The sequence below is a fragment of the Parasteatoda tepidariorum genome, chromosome 2, assembly GCF_982258835.1.
Source record: "Parasteatoda tepidariorum strain Cologne lab strain chromosome 2, Ptep-v5.0, whole genome shotgun sequence".
NCBI classification, from domain to species: Eukaryota; Metazoa; Arthropoda; class Arachnida; order Araneae; family Theridiidae; genus Parasteatoda; species Parasteatoda tepidariorum.
The window spans coordinates 91,977,136-92,000,055 of NC_141756.1; the positions used below are offsets into that span (position 1 = coordinate 91,977,136).

General features: G+C 30.3%; 1 protein-coding gene across 1 annotated transcript; it reads right to left on the minus strand.

Moving 5' to 3' along the window:
• Nucleotides 1-809: 809 nt before the first annotated feature.
• Nucleotides 810-14,827, minus strand: LOC147815916 (putative defense protein 3). The gene is made up of 3 exons (XM_087157754.1): nucleotides 14,328-14,827; nucleotides 3,110-3,317; nucleotides 810-991 (listed from the first exon to the last, which is right to left on the minus strand). Exons 1-3 carry the CDS (start codon nucleotides 14,581-14,583, stop codon nucleotides 817-819), a joined length of 639 nt encoding a protein of 212 aa, XP_087013880.1. The 5' UTR covers nucleotides 14,584-14,827; the 3' UTR covers nucleotides 810-816.
• Between the last annotated feature and the right edge of the window lie 8,093 nt (nucleotides 14,828-22,920).

A 22,920-nucleotide genomic window follows, 5' to 3' on the forward strand; every position in this document is an offset into this window, starting at 1 on the left:
AAAGTAGCTCCAGAACTGCTAATTCAAAACACATACATGAAAACCTCTGGAATTGGCACTAATTAGATTTATTGATTTTTAATGCATGGTGAAATACGATTTCGCTTAAAACTTCGATCTATTTTTTCGTCTCATTTTTTTCTTTTTAATAATCACCTTCATAAATATTAAGAATTGGTTACAAAAATTTGCATATGAGTACCTAATTTATAGCAGAGCATATGGAAGAAAAGCTGAAACAAACTACTTTAGTTCAAATGTATTTTTAAAATTATTATTAAATAAATTCAATCGTTTATTGGCCGCTACAGACAGAAATTATCGTGTTATTTTAGCCAATCCATTAAAATTTCCCACACTTTCTGGCTAGCTAGAGGACTCAAATATCAACTGATACTAATCAAAATTTCCTCAACTTTCCAACATTAAAAAGAAATAACAGACACAAAATTAAAAGGAAGGAAATAATAAAATTAAATTAAAATTGTATAAACAAATTTTTTCTAAGTGGACATAAAAGGAGAAAATAATTCTGCTTTTCCTACACCAAAAGAAAAAACGTTGGAAGCATCATTTTCATATTTAACTTTTATCACCACCGGAAATCCCTCCCACGCCTTTCGCACGTGATGCGTTCAACGTATTTTTCTCGTTTGGGGTGTGGCAAAAGTTTTATTTCTTTATACTTTTTAATATTTTAATTCACTTGAAAATTGTAGGTTATTTTCATTTTCAATTTATAATTTTTCTATTTTTTATTTATAATAATTTTTTTAAAAAAAATAAACACTATTAAACACATTATAAGCTGGATATTTATTTTTCATTTAATGTCAAGTTTGTGTTTAAGTCATAAGCATTGGAAAAATTGCAATCATTTCCGGGGTCACAAGCAGTTGAATTTCTAAAGATCTTCAGAGCAGTTTTCTTTCCAGGCACCGATGCAACGAGATTACTGTAATATACAGAAAATGACTCCAAAATTGTTGCCCTAAATTTAAAAAAAAGGAAAAAAGAAACACAAAATATCAGATTTAGCAACAAAAGCTCAACATTAAAATAATAGATGCATTTGTATTTCTGTGATATTGAATAAATTTTTATGTCCACGGTGCTCTGTAGTTATTGCTTTTATAACTATTTAAAAATTCTTGTTAATACAAATTAGAAGTCATAAATAATTATTAAAAACAAATTGGAAAAAACCTCGCCAAAATCTAACAACTGATTATTGAAATAAATCACTTTGCAATTAGAATAAAAAAAGTCAATGCTAGATAAATTTCCGAATAAAACTAAAAGGTGAACCTAATACTTCAGTACTGTTTTATCAAAATATAGAGCTTATTTTGATGTTTTTGCTTTTTAAATATTTTTACTTAAATATATTTTGCGGCGAGGCTCATAAAAAAATCTGTATCTAAAATGGTGATTCTGGAGCACTCTGTTTGTATTGTTTTTATGTAACAAAAAATATCTAAGCCACAAAGTATTTCTACTTATTTTTCTATCGGCGCTTCTACTTATTCTCTATCTTGTATCCACTCTTACACAGATGAAAATACTGGCCACATGGGTGTAGGTATTTTTACCGGCGTTTCTACTTATTCTCTCTTCTATATCGGCACTTCTACACCGAAGAAATTACTAGCAGTATAGGTATATTGATCGGTGCATCTACACAGAAGAAAATACTGGCCGTATGGGTGTTGATATCTTGTACCGGCTCTTCTTATTTTCTTTCATGTATCGGCACTTCTACGCAGAAGAAATTACTAGTCGTATAGGTATATTGATCGGTGCATCTACACAGAAGAAAATACTGGCCGTATGGGTGTTGCTATCTTGTACCGGCGCTTCTTATTTTCTTTCATGTATCGGCACTTCTACGCAGAAGAAATTACTAGTCGTATAGGTATCTTGATCGGTACATCTACACAGAAGGAAATACTGGCCGTATGGGTGTTGATATCTTGTACCGGCGCTTCTTATTTTCTTTCATGTATCGGCACTTCTACGCAGAAGAAATTACTAGTCGTATAGGTATCTTGATCGGTACATCTACACATAAGGAAATACTGGCCGTATGGGTGTTGATATCTTGTACCAGCGGTTCTTATTCTCTCTCATGTATCGGCACTTCTACACGGAAGAAATTAATGGCCATATGGGTATCTTGATCGGCACTTCTACACGGAAGAAATTAATGGCCGTATGGGTATCTTGATCAGCACTTCTACACAGAGGAAAATACTAAATGAATACCGTATGGATATTATAGTTCTTCGTAAGAAGTTCACTGAAGGCCACATCGTAGTAGCAATTCAAATAAAGACATTGTTTTCACGTTATATCAAGGGAATAAATTTTTAAATATTATTGCGATATTAAAAAATATCGATGTTTCAAGATATTTTAATATATCGCCCAGTTTTATCCATCATAAACTTTCCTAGATAATTCAAATATGCTGAAATGATAATTCAGCTGGCAATTGTTTAATGCTGGAATAATACCCTTCAAAATAACCTCAACTTGATGCCATGCTCTTTTGTAATTGACTGTATAAGTTTTCGATGTTACTTTTGAAGTAAATCCTGGAAGTGAGCTTCAATTCTTGTGTTCTTAATGTCTTTGACATTCTTTAACCCTGTTTCTACATCCAAAACTTTTAGTTCGGACTGAAAAGTCTACAAGGATTTTGCCCAAAACAAGCGATGGTCTCCATAACCTCAGAAAACAGAGAAAAAAAATTGCTAACTGAACAAGATTTTAAAACATCAAAATCATTAAAAAGACTGATCCAACGTCAGAATTAGAAAGCATACCAAAAACGTGGACTTAAAAAGTGGTTTATAAAACTTTTGCATCCAAAAAGAGAAGTACATATAAACAGAAGTTTCGAAACATATTAAGTGGGCATGTAATTCACTTAATGTTTTCAGAGTTCTTTTTATTAGTCCTGAAAACTAATGGACGCATGGTTAAAAAGCTTCACATTGCACCTGTCCATTAAATTTCGACTTTGTAGTTGACACTATAAAATTTTTCATCTTAATGTGGTTGATAGTTTCTTATGGTTGATAATATAAAATTTTTTGTTACTTACCGAAATAAAACTTCTCCACTCTTGCTGTCCTCTGGAGGTAACCAAAGAAATGTTGCCATAACTTTAGGATGGCCATCTGTATGAGTCACTGCTGAACAAGGAACCGATTGCATACCCCTTGCGTCCAGGAATGTTCCCATTCTCTTAAGTGAGTTTGCGTCCAAAGCCACAACAAAAAAGCCTTTGAAAGCAGCACCTTTGATTCTCACTAAAAGAAAAAGACAGAAATAAAAACAGGATATAAAGAAATTATGGATGGTGTTTTCTACACTAGGGAACGCTGCAAGCTCGGGACTGCCTAAATTTCCGGGTTACTGTTTCAGTTGTATTTTAAAGCCATTTGGCATCATTGTGTTTTGAGATTCTTGCAAACAATGTATTTGATTACTTATTACTTATGTTTACAATGATAATAATACTTGTGTTTACAATACTAAAAGTGTTAACACTAACGTAAGATGGTGCACAGCTTACAACACGAGCAAACAGTAATAAACAAATGGAAAGAGGCCAAATCAAGACTGCCAAAAAAGCGAGTTATTCAAAATCTAGCAACCATGTCACCTTTTTTAATAATAAATAACAAAATAACTAAAGCAAATTTTCACTCCAAACTCCCCAGAATTGCATAATAACATTAATATCTTATGAAATACCGCAGATTTGAGCTCAGAAATTATCCTATTTATTTCTTTTATTGAAAACAAAATTATCCGTTTGAAAACATCGCCTATCAGAATAAGATGTAGTAAGCAGCTGCAAACTTTTTAACCGGAACTAGAGTAGGTCCCGAGCTCGAGATTGTTATTGTTTACTTTTCTACTGAAAACACCATCCATAGCCTTTGTTCAGTTTTGTATGCGAGCAGCGCCCTCTGTGTAAGCAACGAGAACTAGTGAGTGTATTAACAACCTCGAAAGAGGCAAGTGTGTGAATTCAATGTGTGAAGCAAATAAAATAACAGTCCACTGCGTCAATATGTATTTTGAGTCCTGTGTTTTTAAGAGAAATAACAGCCTTCAATACATATTTTTGGAATTCTTGTGAAATAATTTGTAAAAATCATTGCACACTAGAGCTCTCGAATTAATTCTGTGGAGTTTCCTAACAACGAAGTTTTCTACCACGGATTTCTCTCTTTAATCTACTGTAACTAAATTTCAACTAAACAACATTTGGTATAATGTGATCACTAATTATTTTGAGTTTTTTTCCCCTACTCGTATAGGCGATTGATTGTCCATTTTAGATAACAATTGGATTTCATTCGTTAATACGAGTTTTTAGTTAAAATGTAAGAAGGTTAGAAATTAGATTTAAATAACCATTTCGGGTAATTTTATTATAGCATATAAATACGTTGTTGTTTGAGTCTAATGAGTTTTGCTTCATGATCAAATGTAAAAATTCAAGCTCTACCATGGGTGAAAGCCCTTATATAGCAAGACGGAAAGGAGAAAAACCTGGTACGTAAAACATTTCATTCAAGCATTTTTTTCGAAAAAAAATGAAATATCTGTAACTATCAAGATTTCTTTTATAATTCTGACATATAAATTAAACTGCTTCTTTTCCAAGATGAAGTAGATATTGTTGAAAAATTTAAGAAAAGAATAAGTAAACTCCTCCCCAAAACTAGCTATAACTGAAATGGTTTTACTACCAGCCGTTCCTCTTTTCCGTCTCGCTTTCACCCCTGAGCTCTACCAAAAATAATAAAAAATCAAAATTTATAATTTTTGTTTATTTAATAATTAAGAATAACTTTGTATGTATCGGTAAAATTAACCTCATATGTACCCCTTCAAGTATTTATCTGATTATTTCACCATAACAAAATTTAGATTTTATTTATGAGTAAACAAGCCACACTAATCTAAAATTTCGTTATCTCGATTTTTGAAATATGCCGACCGGCCTGTGTAGGGGTTAGGGAACTGCCCTTGCATCAGAAAGGTGCTGGGTTCAAATCCCGGGCAAGGCATGTTTTTTCTTTCTTTCTTTGTACTATCTTTCCTTCCTGTGGGAGCAACGTTGGCCCACCTTATATACCCTGAAAGAGTGGCCAACAAATCTGCCTTTCAGGTGCCTGTATGACCTAGGCCATTATCCAGGTGGGCATTGGAAGGAAAAAAATTGAAATATATAATAAACTGATAAATGACAAATAAATATCGAAAATGTGCACAAACGACTTTACTTACTTCCTATAAACAATTATCAAGATACATCATCCCTTAATTCTTAGGGGATGTTGATTTTTAATGACTATATATAGGAAGAAATTGGAACGCCTATCATATCAAGTTTTACAAAAATACATTGTAATGTTTTCTTAAAAAGTAAATAAGTATATTTATTGCTGTTTACTTTCGACTCTTCTAAAAATTCTAAAAAGTGCGTTAATCAAAATTGATCAAAAATCTTGTTAAATAATTTATATGCTAAACACATACAATTATAAAAATCAGCTTTTTTTTTGTTTCGACATACATAGAGCTAATTAAAAGAAGGTGTAGTTTTTCTTTAGAAAGTAATCATATCATTTTTGCAATCTATTTTTATCTCCTCTAAAAATTTTAATTAGAACTACTGTGTTAATCAAAATTCATCAAATACTTTTACAAATAATTTACATGTAAAACACTTTAAGTAATACAAAAAAACACTTTCTTGTTTTGTTTCAAAATACCAATTAAAAACAAAAAGGAAAGTGTAGTTTTTTCTCAGTGAGTAAATATGTATGCTTTTTGCAGTTTTCGTTTGACTAATACGTTAATTAAAACGTATAAACAATCTCCATGCAAAACATATAAAAATAACATTTTATTTTGTTTCAACATGCCTGGAACCAACTGAAACTTTCATTTTTCTCACATATATGGTAGTATATTGCACACTTTTCTCTAATTATCTGCACTTTTAACTTAAACAGCAACATTAATAACTCAAAATTAGATTAAAGAATTTACCAATTCCCTTTTTACAATTCAACTCACGGTTCAGAATCATACCTCCAGAAACAAACATATGAATAAACTAACAACGATGGACAGAAATGGAAGAAGAAAAAATAAATTAATCTTTAAGATAGATAAATAGACCTCCTGAAAATAAGATAAATGTGTGAACTAGGCATCCATTAGCCGTTAACATCCACTTAAGGTTATGATAGAACTCTAACATTTAATAAGTATTCTTCTTTCAACTTACCTGCAATGAGGAAATTGACCAATCATAGGTCAGAGGTCTTTTCTAATGAGTTATTGTTTAGCTGGGTGATCCATCACGTGGGAGATGTGGAGGGTGGGGCAGAGAGAGGAATGAGTAATTATGTTAATAAGTTTTTCTATTTGACTATCGTAACTTTAAGGCCAGGTTTCGGTCGAGATGCTTGAAATTATACCGCAATTAGTTTTTATTTGAGGAATCGAGAAAGCTTTCACAATAATTTTCTGGGTTATTGGGTGCACATTGGCATTTGAAAAATTTATATTTTAAATTAAAAACAAAAGTAAAGGAGTTATAAAGTTTTTACTAGTGAGGCCATGTGCTCTGGTGAACACATAGCCTTTTTCAGTCCATATGCTCTAGTGTGATACTTGTGTACATAAAAGTAAAACAGCATATTTCATCATATTTTAATATTTGTTTTTGGTCCAACAACAATAAACCATAATACGCTGGTTGACCATAATTAAAATAAAACAACAGCTTCCAACACATTTCATTGGCTGTTGTTTGACCAATAGTAGTAATTTACAGTGTTCTACCTAAGCGTTTTTTGAAAGGGCGATCCGTCCTGCCGGCCCTTTGATTTCTATAAATGCGTTCTTTTGCCCTTTTTGTAAAAATAAACCGTTATCCTTTAATTACACACAAAAATTATCTGTGTTCATATGTTTAATCTTGACTACTATTGCAAATATTTATTTTTTTAGGATTAATCTCAACTGGTAAAATTTTTATTTATTAGGTTGTTAATATATCTGGTTAAGTTTCTCTTTTTTCAAGTAGGTATATTAATAATTTTTTTAAGTGATTTTAGGTTTTAAAATTATTTTTTAAATAAATACACTTTAAAAAAAAATGCATCTTTAAATATTTCTCTTCTTATAATTTTCTCTATAAATTGTAGACAAAATCTCTTAAGCTGTTTATTTAAAAGTATTTTTTCAGTTTACTTATTTTGGAAAGAAATGTATGCACAGAGAATGTTTCTTAGCATGCCTTTGATTATTATTTATTAACTGCAAATGTTTCTCTTATTTAGATAATGAGTGAAAATTACCATTTGAAATATACAAATAAAATAGCCTAAGACGGTAGCCTAAAAATTGTTGAGAATCAAATTCAGTTATTACATGATCTTACACACTTTGATAAATTTTTACAGTGTTCAGAGTGTGCCTTTTCAATACTCAAAGTCTCTTTTCTGTCAGGAAGCAAACTGCCCTTTCTTTATTTTTAGGGAGAACTTTGGTAATAAACATAACATGATGGTTAAATCATCATAATAACGTAAAGAAAAATCTTTCATTACATTTGGATGATTGTTGATGGTCACAACTTGCTGGTTGACCATCAGAATCACCATACAACATCTTCTGTCATATTTTGAAGATTGTTGTTGGTTTAGCAACGAGAAAACAGGATTATTAAAAATTAAGTATTAACGCATTATTTTCATTGTTGAAAATTTAAAATTTAATCATTGGGCAATTCCATATGTGACGGAATGACACTTTGACTTGCAAAATAACAATTAACTGAAGTTTCTATGCATCTAATTTCAAATAAAAAAAAATTTTTCTCATGCATATCATTATTATTGGCTTAATGCGCTTCATAAACTAAAAAAGCAGGATTTTCTATCTTTTTTACTTTTAATTTTACGAACTTTTTATTTGCGTGACGGAATGACATTTTGGCAACCAAGCTTTTGCATGCCGCTTAGAACTGGTAGTTTCTGCGAATTTTGCAGCTATTATTTCTCTGAACTATTTTATACTTTTAGTATAATGTGTAAGCAATGTAAAATGTGAATTTGGAAATTTAACCTCAGGTTGGCTAGCAGTTATTAACATCTATTTGCTGTGACGGGATGACAAAAAGTTTACTAGAAGAAAGCCTTCATTTAAAAAATGTTTTATTAATATGTAAATGATAAACAGAATGTAACAGATAAACAGGATTAATATTTATGTAAGAGTTAGTAAATATTTCAACATTTTGAAAATTAGGTTGTCTCTGAAGAGGTTTTATATCTAACCTGCCAATGCCACATCTTATCTTCGTTCTCAGGAAATTTATGCATTATTAAGACATGTGACGGAATGACGTAAAAGAAGTTACTTTTATTTTATAAACTGCTGTTTGTAGAAAATGCAACACCATGAAGGAATCATCAGAATCAAATGAAATTCGCAGCAAATGTCAATTATAGGATATTATGCAAATTAATAAAGTTTCAGAGCCATCGCGCGTGCGTGGCGCGCGCAGCGCCCTCTGAATTGATGCTGAAAGCGTATAAATAAAGTGCTGTAGCGGGACGTTGAAAATAGTCTATGATTATTTGTTAGTGGCAAACGTTTAGTGAGACCTGAGTATGCCTCCACGACGGAAGAATAAGAAATTCAAGCAACTTACGGAGTTTGAACGAGGGAGGATAATCGGCCTTCGAGAAGGAGGATTTTCCTATCGCGCAATAGCAGCTCGTATGCAGCGGAACAGTTCCACAGTGATGCGAGTTTGGAAGCAGTGGACCGACGAGCACCGAACAACTCGAAAAACAGGCACTGGACGACAGAAGGTGACGTCAGAGCGCGATGATCGACACCTGCTCCGCATGGCGGTGAATGATCGCACAGCTTCCTCCAGGCAGCTGGCAGCACATTGGTCTACTGCTACAGGTGTACAATTGTCGGCTTCGTCAATTCGTCGTCGTCTGCTGCGCCATGGATTGCGTGCAAGGGTGCCATTATACAGGATTCCCCTCACGGCGGATCATCGACGGCTGCGTCGGCAGTGGGCTCTTGAGCACAGAGACTGGCGAGCTGATTGGCACCAAGTTGTCTTTTCAGATGAATCACGCTTCAATTTGTGGACCCATGATGGCCGTGTTCGTGTTAGACGTTATGCCGGTCAACGCTGCCTTCCTGAGTGTATTATTGAACGACATAGTGGTCGAACACCCGGAGTTATGGTCTGGGGTGCGATTTCGTATCATGGACGATCCAATTTGATACGAATTGAGGGTAATCTCAATAGCAACAGATACGTCCGTGAAGTGCTACAGCCCGAAGTCGTTCCTTTCCTTCAAGGCATCCCTGGAGCTATCTTTCAGCAGGATAATGCACGCCCACGTGTTGCGCGGACTGTTAGAGACTTCTGTTCAGCACAACGCATGCAACTTCTTCCTTGGCCTGCTTATTCGCCGGATATGTCGCCTATTGAGCACGTGTGGGATATGGTTGGTCGGTGTCTCACTCGTGATCCGCGTCCTGCAGTTTCCAAAGACGAACTTTGGTTGCGCATACAAGCGATATGGAATTCTCTTCCTCAAGCAGATATTCAACATCTGTTTGACTCCATGCCACGTCGTATAGCAGCACTTATTGCAGCGCGTGGTGGCTGCACCAAATACTGATTTCGGACGCTTAATTTGTTTCTTTTGTTTTGAAAATTTCATCATTTATTTGTATCAGTACAAGTCGTTTCTGCATTAAATTTCATTTGATTCTGATGATTCTTTCATGGTGTTGCATTTTCTACAAACAGCAGTTTATATTAAACTTAAAATGTTTAAATTTTGTTCTATATGTATATTTTTATCAAAATATTGCAAAAGAAAGATACATTTCTTTTATTTTAAAAGTATTTTTCAAGAAAACAATTTGAGTATAAATGTGAACAATTCACTTGTCAGCCATGTGATTACTTTAGAATGCTGCCAGATTCAAAAAATTTAAAATTATCAAAAATGAAACGGCAATAGACTTTGATATATATTGGAAATAGATGTAGACTTTGGCTATTTTTGAATAAATTTTTAAAATTAAAATATGCAATTCATAAAAAATAAAAAAAGTTTGTACTTAAAAGTTGACACTTCCGTGGAATTGCCCTATTACTAAATTTAATGTTATTCGTAGGATATGTAAATCTTTTATTAAAATTTCCCAGACTATTAGGCATACATTGAATTTGAAGAATTTGTATTACAAGTTGAATACCAAAGTAAAATAGTCGTAATGTTCTTTAGTTATGTACTAAGTGCTTTGGTTTATATATAGCATTATTCAACTTTATGAAGAGTGTCCAAAAGCTCACGCAACTTTGAAGGCTTAAGATTACTAAGAAAAAGAGTTACAAGAAAGAAGAACTAGTTTTCTTAGTTGAAAATTAAAAATTTATATCAAATTTGTTTGCTATTATAAACAGCCATTTTAACTTCGTTGCCTGTGATTCCGATTGAGATGATTGAAATTAAACCAAATTTGGGATGGATTTTATTTGAGGTGTTTGTGATACTCATTCTCATTCAGGATTTGGATACTCATTCAGTTCAAATAATTTGTATTATAAATGGAAAACAAAAGGGAAATTCCCATTGTGTTTCCCACAATATTCAATGTGTTTTTATCAACGAATAGCACTTTTCAATCTTAGGAATGAAGAGTGTTCGAAAACTCACGTGAGATTTGGCGATTCAGCACCATTGAAAATAGAACATTACTGGAAATGTCAACAAGTCCTCATGATTGACGTTTTTGAATTAAATTGTACGAAATTTAGGTCCAGATTGTTTTTTATCGTATCAGCCAGATTAACTTCAAAGTCTGTGGTTCCGGTTGAAGTGCTTGAAATTAAGCAAAATTTAGGAAAGATTTTCATTAAAATTTACCTGACTTCTGAGAATACGTTCAATTTGCATAATTTGTATTCTAAATTATTTATTTGATGCTGCAGTTTTAAATAACACAAATGCAGATAGATTATTAGTTTTTATAAAAATTTAATGCATTATAGACTATGATTTTAAATAAATAGTTTGAGAGAAAAATTGTTTTAAATAATTCATTTACTTTTCGCAAGATGGTTGCTATGGATTATAAGCAACTGCGTCATAAAATACTAAACTGAAATTAAAATTGAATTTGATTTAAAAAGCTTTTTTATAACTTAATTAAGTTAAGGTTATTTTTAAAAGCATTTTCCTTTTTGTGTGTCTAAAAACCCAATTCAATTACTCATAAAATTAAGTTATTCGTTAATTACACTTCAAAACTTCTAAAGATTAAAATCAACTTTCCTTCAATGCAATATTTTAATACTTAAAAATCTAGTTTAACAGAATAAACTACTTTCATTTTAATCTAATTTTGAATATATTTTCGAAGAGGATTAATAATTTCCCAGTAACCTGCAACATTATTTTTTTAAAGTTTCTTGTAAACAGAAAAAATAATATATAACGTTTGCTACGTTTAAAAAAATTCCCAACAAATTGTGCAGATCTTTTTATAGTTTTCGTACAATATCAATTAAAAAAAAACTTGTTTAGTATTGCTATCTTTTCTAGTCCCATAGTTTTCCTATATAAAAAAATAATAATATTTTCCTATAAACATTTTAAAATTGTATAAATGAAATAAATTTTTAACTTTCATTTAAAAAATATTTTATAAAAATTGAACAATCGATTGAATAATCGCTTTTCTATTTTAAACGTTTTTCTAGAATTGAATAATCGAGTAACGTCTTTTGTGTTAAAGCACAAAATAATAAGGTGGACTTTGTGTTCAAAAGTAATAATGATATATGTATATAATAGCAAGTGTGTCTCTAATAAGTTGACTTAAATAATAATAAATAAATTTTAATAAATTTTTTTTCAGAAGTAACTTGCACAAAATAGAGAACGAAATATCTTGCTAACTGAAGATGAGCCGTGGTGGCTCAGAAGATAGAACACGCCCAATGAGATGAACCGGGTTCGAATCCCAGCTATGGCTGGTCGATACGAACCGGCCACAGTACTGACATAAAATATCTTCAGTGGTAAACGGATCATGGGTTAGACTCCCCTTACCAACGGGCTAACCGTGGGAGGTTTTCGTGATTTTCTTCTCCATGTAACGCAAATGAGGGCCAGTTTCATCAAAAAGTTCTCCACGAAGGCAAATTTCACATAATACATGATACCAGAGTTCCCTTGTTTTCTGGATTGGGTTCAAAATTACAAGGTTAAGGAGTCTCAACTCAAAATTTGTGTTGTCTCTTCAAGAACGGTAATTATATAAAATAAAATAACTTTTAATCTAATAGTTGGAATTTATCTAAAGATTGGATTTTTACGACTAAGATGCAATCCTAATGGTCCGAGAGAATGACTTTATATACGGCAATCAATTAGTGCTGATGATATCATAAGTCACGTAATTTAACACAAAAACATACTCTGAATAGAACAACAATTATTCTCTTATTTTTATTTATTTATTTATTTTTGTCACCGGATTGCAATTTTTAACCTTAAAGTAGGGTTGTAATCTGGGAAATAATAAGGTTCCATCAGTTTAGATAGAAGGGCGATTAAAGGCTAGGGCTCCTTTAGCTATTTATGCTAATTGCCTTTTTGGCGCTAATTTTTCCATGATTTTTAAAAAATTAATTGAAAAAATTTTTTGGTCTTTTTAAATTTGAGGGAAATTTTAATATGAAAATCTTTTTTAAATTAAAAAAAAAGATTTTTTTAAAAAAAAGGGATTTAATATATTTTTATAATAAATTTTACATTGCAAAAATACTTTTAACTCTTTACTTCCGTTTTAACAAATTGAAAATACAATATTGTCTATGCATATCGAGCTTTTCTTCCTTTTATTTTGTTAGATATATTAAGTCTTGTTTTATTTCAGTTTGTCACAAGTGAAGCGATAAACGGAGAACCTAAACAATAGGATAATTGGAGACTAAATAAGCGTTTAACTTATTTTGAACCTACTTAAATAACAATCAAGCAATCAAGTTATTCATTTCATTTCTGCTGAAGATTTCTTGTGAAATTAAATATTTTCATAGATAAGGAAGTTAAACTCTATTTTCACAGATTTTTAATTGACATCTCCATAAATAATGATATAGAAATAGAAAGAAAAAACTTTCATGGTTTGTCGAACAGTGATGTAAAAGTAATTGACTATGCAGTGAAATATGCAGCTATGCAGTGAATTGCGGTTTAATTAATTTATAGTGAAAAAAATTATTTTTTTGCTGAGGACGAGGATACCATAATAGTTCAATTTAGAATTGGTTAAATTTCATGATAAATATAATTGTTTGAAAGTTTTTATTTGCGGATTTTAATTTTTTTAAAATTTTTTCAAATATTTTCAATTTTATTTTCGTTCTGCTTGTAAGAAAAATAGTCTTAAAATATTAGATTTTCTCATTTACGTTATACACTATACATATCTAGCTGTACCCTTATAAATTTAAAGACCCTTAGCATTTAAAATATAAGATAGACCTAATTTTTTTTTTTTTTTGCCAAAAAAACATCAAAAAATAGTTTATTTTCATTTTTTTAAGCAAAAATTTTTGTTGTATTGAAGAAAAGTTTTGAACAAATATTCGTAGTTTCTACATAATTAGGACATTTTTGGAAGTTCTTTCTCTTTTTCGTAAAAAAAAAAAAAAAAAAAAAAAAAAAAAAAAAAAAAAAAAAAGCAAAACCATTGGAAAAAACTATTGGTGATCATACGATAAAAAAAATTACAGTAATAAATTATTTCAGAATGATATCGAACAACGAAAAATTTCAACCTAATGATACATTTCCTTTTATTTCGCAAGTTTTCTTATTCCTTTTGTTATTTGAAAACAATTATAACATAGTTCGTTGTATTGAGTATTTGTAGACATTTGCATTTGATGTAGTATGGCCACTTCCGACATTCTATTAACCAATCAAAGCCTGAAATTTTTTATCCTCTGTAAAAAAATTGCTCCGCTGCTCGGAGTATTTTATTTTTTGTTTGAATAAGTTTTGGATAAAATATTTTACATTTAATCGATTAGAGTAAGTTTTGATATGAGTATTTAATTTTAGATGGGTATTGTAACTAAAATAATTGCTAGCAAAGTAACAACATTGCATTTTTATTTTAAATTCTTTTAAAATATAAAAAAAAATTAAAAAAGTATTTCTTACCTTTAATTTTTCTTCGCTTAGAATCAGGATAAAACCGGCCGGCTGATGCTGTAAAAATATATGGGGAGTCTTTTTCCGGTTTTGGACTGGTACGTAAATGCCGTGGGAGTAAAGAATCACAAGCTTCAACTGGCGCTCCTGAATGAAAAGCTCTTATCATCGGTATAAATGTAATACAACACAAAATACCAAACGAAAAAATCCACAACGTTTTTCGACATTTATTATCATTCAAAAAATTCTGACACACTTCCATTTAAAAATTATTATTTCTTAAATTTATTGTATAATATTCCAAAAAAAAAAAAAACTGTCGGACGATAAATTGAAAAAAATCACATATAAATTTTATTTTCTAGGTTGCCATTGGATATAATATAGCAGACGATTTTTTTTCATGGAAAATGTAACTTATATTCTATCACCTGAAGCAAACGATTTTATTCAGAACGGGTAAACCTCATGACTCGGCGCGTAACTCAAACGTTGACTTTCTGAATACTTTTTCAAAGCGCTGATTGGAAGGTAGTTCCGTACCAAGTGGGTTACAGTTTAAGGCTAGCTTTTGTTATGTTTCTTTGTTTTTGAACTTCTGTTTTATTTTTGCAACGAATTTCACCGGATTCTGTAAAGTCAAGTCTTGATGACGGGTGTTTTTTCATCTTCTCATGTACGGAAAAAAAAGAAAGATATACTTCGCTTTCTTCACGGTTAACGGTTCGGTCATTTATATTCACTAAATAATTACAAAGATAGATTGAATAGGTATTTAAATGTTTCAAGGATGAAGACAAAAGTTCATACCCAGTTAAAAACAAGTAATAGATTCTATTTTACCTGAGAAGTATTGTTGTTTTTCTTAATTTTTTTATATTTTTTATTATTTTTTGTAATTATAAATTTTTTATTTTCATTTATACATTTTTTTTTTTTTGCTACTTCAGATAAGGTGAAATATAATATTCCAAATTCAATGAAATTTAAAGGTAAAATATTTAATCCTTCGATGCGTACATTATGTATTTTGTTAATTTCTAAGTTCAATAAATTAAGTCAATTTAGAAAATTTAAAAATTAGTATTAAAATTAAGCATTTTCAATAATAACAAGAATAATAAATATTTATCTTAATAATCAGTTAAAATAACTAGAAAAAAATTGTAACCATAATAAAAATCGATAATAAAAATTATTGATAATAAAAATTGTGAATAATAAATATTAGTATTATTAATACCATTGCAAAAGTAGTTAAGTGAACTAAACGCAAGATTACAAATTTTTCAAGGCGAATCGCTTAAATTTTTGTGAATTAGTTTGTTGATTTTTCCATTCAGATTTTAAGCACGCTTTATTTATACTGTACAATGCTATTTAAAAGAAATATTTTTAACATTCGCTAATATATTTAATGTGATTTAAAGCTAAAATTCTGATTGCAATAATTTTAATTATTTTATTTCATAAAGTTAACAATTACTTACATAAGAAGATCTTATTTTCGAAGAATATGTTTATTAAATAATTAATGAAATACTGACGATAAATATAAGTGTATATTATTATCCTGAACAAAGATAAATATTGACATTTATGACAATTGGTTTCATAGCTTAATGTGTAAATTTTATTTTATTTAAATTAATTAAATAATTAATGAAATACTGAAGATGAATATAAGTGTATATTATTTGCCTGAACAAAGATAAATATTGACATTTATGACCATTGGTTTCATAGCTTAATGTGTAAATTTTATTTTATTTAAATTTCTTCGCTTTATTTTATACGTTTTTTGATTCATTATTTAAAAAAAAATACTTTTTTTCTGTTTTAAGTTTTGTAGCATACAGACAAAAACTTTTTTCAAAATATGTCTATTGATGCGTTTAGAACCAAACCGAACTTTAATGTCATTCAAGTTTTCCTTTTTTTTTATTCTAAGTCCATCGCCTACTCTAACTTCCTGCAGCTTCTTCCGAATGTTTCACTTTAATACAAACCTAACATTTTTTTTAATGCTGTTTCATAAGCCGAATGCGTTAAATTTCAATTGAAGCTAAATATCAGTTAGATCTCAGTGAGATTCCTAGATCAGTCTAGCCTAGTTCAGATCAGTCAGATTCCTAGAACGTGAAGATTTTAATATTAGACCAAAGATTATTCAGTGTGTTGCATCTTTTATTTTACACACTGCATGATTTTTACTGCACTTTCTACGTTTTGTTTTATGGAGTTAAACAAAGAGTGCAGTTAACAGCTCATTTATTAATGATAAAAATTTAACTATAATGCATAAAATTTCAATAATGCCGAAAAAAATTCGAGGTAGTTAATTTTTAACTATAAATTAGGGAGGGGGACACTTACACAAGCTTACTTCCATAAATTTAGTCTAGGAGCCTCTGAAAGAGAGGGTATTTTAAAGACACCTCCAAGCATGATGTCCAATACTTCACAAAATTTAATGACAACTTAATTCTTGTGCTGCTTTTGAGTAAATAAGAGCAAACACTAAAAATCTTATTTAAATCTAAAAAAAAAAAAGAAAAAAATTTATAAAATATTTTATAGCATCCACTCACTCATCTGTACCATTTTAACAAGTATAATTAAATAATGAATTTCTGCTTAAACAACCCGGAAATGATAAATATGAAATAATATTCTGATCTGCAGCACATTTTTAAAGCCTCTGGTGTGTGTAATTTTCTGTCCATTGTTTTTGCGAAATAGAGTAAAATCCTAAAGAAAATTAGAATAAAAAAAAAATGTTCCGTGAGAAAGAAAAGGAATCTGTTTGAAAGAGAAATACGGTTTTCATTCCAGACTCACCTCGACCCTAAAAACAGAAAGAAAAACAAAAGTTTACTGGTTATAAATTTGGGGTAGTAAAAATAAAGACAAAAAACCCTTTCGTCTAAACAAATCGTGTGGAGTAAATTGCGCATTGACAGTTCACACAATATTTTGGTCAAGGTTTGTATGCACGCAGAGATCATTTTTCTCCCAAAAATGGTAATTTCATTTGATCTGTCTCCCTATTATGTCTTTGTTTAGGGCTGATGAAACAAATATCGTTTGCGGTTGGAATGTATTTTTATCGTCATGTTGAGTGAGTTGGGACATTATTGAAATTTTCAAATTTTTACATTTTCTTAAGAATTGGGAAATAATTTGTTCGAAATTGCACTGAATTTATATTAATTCGACAAATAAGCAGTTGGAATGCTGTTTTATAGTCATGCTGAATCTTGTTCGGACACTTTATTGAAATTGACATTTACATTGAATTGCTTGAAAAACAGGTCGGCTTAAAGATTTTTATTTAGAATTATGCAAAACGTAAAGTTTAAATAGTATTTTTTTTTCTAGCCACAAGCAGACCAAATTTTGTTGTTCAACAAGCCGACCCTATTTTGAGTTTACTACCAATGTTCCACACCACAGCCTTGTAATTTTGAACCCAATCTAGAAGACAAAGGGACTCCAGGATCGAGTAGTGGGCCTTAACGGATGCCTTAATTTTATGATGAAACTAATCCGCAAATGCATTACATGGAGAAAAAAGTCCCGAAATCAGAGTTAGTCTTACGACAAGGTTAACCTTAATATATTTAAGGTCAGCCTCTCGTAGATTACATCTTGGTAGTAAAAATCCCATCTTTAGAATAAACTCCAACCAGTTGATTTAAAGTTATTTTATTTTCATTTTATAACCGTCGTTGAAAAGCCGACCAAAATTTTGAGTTTACGTTCACCAATGTTCAACTCCATAACTTTGTAATTTTAAACCCAATCCAGAAGACAAGGGAACTTCGGTATCTAGTATCGGGCGAAATTTGCCTTCGTTGACGACTTTTTGATGGAATTAACTCGCATTTGCGTTACAAAGAGAGGAAAACCATGAAAACCTCCCACGGTTAGACTGATGGCAAGGGCACTCTAACCAATTATTTGTCTATGACTGAAGATATTTTACGTCAGAACTGTGGTTAGTGCGAGCCGAGTGTGGAATTTGTATCGACCAGCCATCGTTACGAATTTGAGCCTGGGTCATGAAAATAGGAGGCGAGCTCTTTAGCCCCTGAGCCACCACAGCTCAAGTATTTTTATTTGTAACATTTAGATTAAATTTTTTAAATAAACTGAAAAAAATAATGGCAAAGCGACACATTTTGTTTGTGCACCCGGCTTTGTGCACAATATTTCTTAGAGTCTCATAGAGGAGTCAAATAGTCTGAGCTAAATCCGATACGGGCTCAGTTTGGAGTCGTTTTGAGATTACCTCATATATGTTTAAAATTGTACTTTACCTTAGTCAATTTTTTCCTAAAAAGAGTGATAAAGTTTTGTTTTTTTTTTAAATTTTCAATATTTAATTCCCAAACATAAAGATCGCATATTTCGGCTTGTAGGTCAGAAGCTAAGGGAGATGTACATAGTCTTGTTTGAAAAAAAGGTTTATATTGGATAGTTAATTCAGTGGAAGACAACGCGATTAGAAAATGTTTCGCGAATAGAAAAAATTATTTGTGATGCTTTCCACTCAAAAACATGCTTGCACACAAAAAATAGTAAAATCTCCGAGAAATTTAACATTTTTGTAGATCTCTTGTTATTAACTTTGTGTATTCTTTATTATTTTAGGAACTCAATAATGCTTTTCAAAACAAAATGGTGGCTTTGCAGCTTTCTTCGCGAAGTCTTTCGCTCTTTATTTATTTATTTTCATTTGGAGATTAAGTTAGAAAGAAAAAAAAAACCTAAATTAGACTTTAGACGTGCGTTGATTTTTTTAGGTCTACCAATTTTTGCTAGAATGATGGTATTTAAGGAAAATCTATATTGTAAAAAAATAATAATGCAAAAATTGATTTGTAACAAAAAAAGCATACAAAATACAATAAAATGTGTAGCTTAAAATCTGAACAATAAAAAATGTAGCTTAAATTTGGAAACAATCGGTAAGAAATTGTTTGAATTTAAATTCGATCTCTTTAAAAATGTAGCTTCTAAAAAATTTGATGATTTCTGAGACAATTTTCAGACACTGAGCGGAACTTCAAAAATCAAGCACTTAGATAATTTTTCCTGCTCAAAAGTTTTCGTGTATAACATTTAAAAAAAAAGTTATTTATTTCTTTTTTTTAATGTTTTAATGCAAGAATTATTTAATCAGTGAAAAAAGTGAATTAGTGAATGATTAAATCAGTGATTAAATCGTTAACAATTTATATCCATTACACGATCTCAAGTAAGTTAATCGTTCTGTTACAAATTTTTAAAAAATGCATATTGTTAATTTTTTTTCCTTTTCAAATCATTTCTAATTCAAATTTCAATATTTTCTTTCAAATACTTAAATTTCGAAAGAGAAAAACGTGACAGAGAGGGTTAAATCCGTTTATGAGGGTGATATCGTTTTTTGGAAGCCTTCAACTGGTATAATAAACATGTCGAAATTACTTTCTCTACTTTTGCTGTTAAAATTACTTAGGAACACCTATTTGCGCATCCAACATAACACAGTTGTTAAAAAATGGGAAGAGCATTTCTGATTTACATCTGAATAAATGAGGGTGTGATTGGTGATTGGGAACAAAGGAAATGGTGTTACCAAACACTCCATAAACAGGATGTATGGAAAATTCTTTAATTTTTTTTGTTCTGGAAATATTTTTGTTACCGTGAGAAGAACGGTAAGTTTCATAATGGGAATGCATTGCGTGTTCAATCTCATTAGTTTTAAAATAAATTGATATTCATTAAAAAATGCAACTTTTTTTAAAAATCAAGATATTAATCAACGAGGTGTGCTATTTTATTACGCTTTTAAGAAGGATGACAGAAAAAAATTCCTTCTCATTATTTAATGCAAAAAACTAATGTATGAATGAATTAATTAATTTATTAAATAAAAATTATTTTTGTAGAATTTAGAATAATTTCATAACTATAAAAAGAAGTAAAGCATTCACGCAACTGCCAATTATAAAATTCGTTGTCAAAAATTTAATTTTATCTATTTGTTATTTTATTTAATAACAGTCGAAATAATTTTTATTGTAAGGTATAAAATGTTTTACATAATTTTAAAGTGCGCAATTTAACACGGCAAAATACAAAATTTGGGTGAAATTGGTTGAGTAGTTTGTGAGAAATCGAATTTTTTTTAAAATTAAATTTCACAGGAATTCTCTTCTGAAGAAAGTGTTATTCAAGGTTGTTATATTTTCATTCAAATCTTAGATTTTCTGTAGATTATAATATTCTGAAAATTCTGGAAAAGAATACCTTTCCCACCTTTTCTTATTCGATTTTTATTTTTCTATTATGATATAGAGCAGGGACGGGGCAAACTTTTTTGGTCGAGGGCAAAAAATCAGGGAAAAAAATGTTTGGTGGGCTAAGTAAAAACTTCTAAAATAAAAAAACGATATACAAGTTTTAATTTAAGTACTTAATGAGAGGAATGAAATAGCGATTTCCTTTTTAAAAGTTCCTTCCATGGAGGCTCCAAGTGAGATGAGCTTATTTTAAGGAAAGAGGCTAAATGTTTGTCTGTTAGTCTACTTTTGAAATGATTTTTTCTGAGGTTCATAGTTGAAAACACTTGTTCACATACATAAGATGAAGCAAACATAGCTCTGATTTTCTGGGCATGAGATATTAAATTTGGGAAATTAGCCTTTGGTAACGATTTGTAAAACTCAAACTTTGGCATATATAGAAACAACTGCTTCAGATGAAATTTACGGCTATTCTATAAAGAGCTTCTGCTTTCAACATTTTACCAATTGAATCTGTCTATTTCCTTCAATTTATGTTTTGTAGAATAAAAATAGAGAAAGTAAAAAGATCATCAGTACTTTGTTTAAAAAGAACAAAAATAGTTTTGAACGAATAAACAAGAAAATAGATGTATATTGCTTATATTCGCCACGGATTGGTAAGTTAAAATTCTATCTGCGGGCCTGATATCTTCCGGTGAGCCACTATTGACCCGCAGGAAGTAGTTTGCCCATCCCTGATATAATGGATTATTTTCTAAGAGAAAAAAATTTCTTTTTATGTTAGGATGCCTTATCGTCCGATATAATTATACCAATGCAATGACTATAACAATGGATAAATTGTCATTATCTAAAACAAAAAACAAAAATTTCTTGGAAAAAAAATTTAAAATTGTAATAATTTTAAAGAAAAAATTGACCCTTTTTTGAAAAAATAAATAATAAATAAATAAATGAAGACCCTTTCAGCCAGTCAAATTTAAGGATTGTAATTTCGTGCAGAGAAGCGCGCATGTTTTTCTTCTTTTCTGCATTCACATGTTTAACAGAGTAAAATAAATATTTCTCGAACTGATAACCAAATTTTTTTTGTTCCATCGTATTGTGCATTTCTTCGCAATTTCTATAATTTATAGTTTTTTAGCAGCTAAAAAATATATAAGATAAAATTATGTAGAGGGAAAAAAAGAGCAATGATTCGGCATTTAAACTGCTGTAGCTATTAAACAAATTAGAATTTGAAAAAAAAATGCTTTCACTAATAAAAAAGGCTTTTTCATAGCGTCAAAAAGAGCGATACCGGTAGTAGTTTTTTCGATGTTTATTAATATTGAGTGAAAATATCCAAATAGAGAATAATTAAATCTTTCATTCAAATCGTAACATATCATATCGTGACGTTCTGTGCATGATACGTAATGAAAGATAGCTTTAAATTCCTGAAATATTGATAAAGTCGCTCATAAAGTTTTTTTAGATTATTTCGAGATAATTCTGCCGGCTCTAGGAAGAAAAAAAGAAGCAATGCACGTTTCCAATTTTCAGATGGGTTGAAGAGGGCACGAATTCCATTGAAATTCTACCCACGTTGCTTTATCATTGGTAGATTCCGTGTTGCCACTCCCGCGAATTAAATAATTTCCTTGAACGAAAGTGAAATCTGTCCAACTTGTACTTGATACGTAAAATCGGGTCATTAATTTATTATTTGAAATTCAATCTTTTTCATATTAAACAAGGTTGGACCTGGAAAGGAAGCATTCTTTTAAACCATTTAGTTCCATTAATGAAAAAAAAGGATTGTTACAATCCTCCATCGCTATTTTGTTGGGTTGTTTTGTTCTGAAAGCAATTAATTCTGCGCAAAATTGGCATTGTAAATTGAAAGTCTATGTAAAAGAGAGTTACTTAAAATTTTATGCATGGGAAAATGAGTTGATTTTGGCCATCTTTGTATTCACATGTTATGAAATAACATAACGAGTTGCATTAATTTATTTGAAAAATTATGAATTTGATGTTTTTGTAGCTTTCTACAAAAAACCCTGAGAAAATGTTTCAGTTCAAAAAATTCAGTGTACTGAGAGGTCACGGTCCCCTATTCGCTTCATTCTTTCATCCATCATTGTACTTTTTCTTAAACATTGATATGTTTTTTTTTCTTTTTTTAAACAAAAAGATCGTTTGGTTTATAATGTATACATACATATATATATATATATGAATGATACATTCTGTGTTTTATTTACTATGTCTCTTTTTCGCTAGAATTTTTTTTGTGCCCTTCAGACTATTGT

Coding starts and splice junctions, on each gene's coding strand:
- LOC147815916 (XM_087157754.1), bottom strand. CDS start 14,583: ATGGAAGTGTGTCAGAATTTTTTGAATGATAATAAATGTCGAAAAACG. Junction 3,318..14,327: donor TAAGCGAAGAAAAATTAAAG/GTAAGAAATACT, acceptor TTTTTCTTTTAG/TGAGAATCAAAGGTGCTGCT. Junction 992..3,109: donor AGTGGAGAAGTTTTATTTCG/GTAAGTAACAAA, acceptor TTTTAAATTTAG/GGCAACAATTTTGGAGTCAT.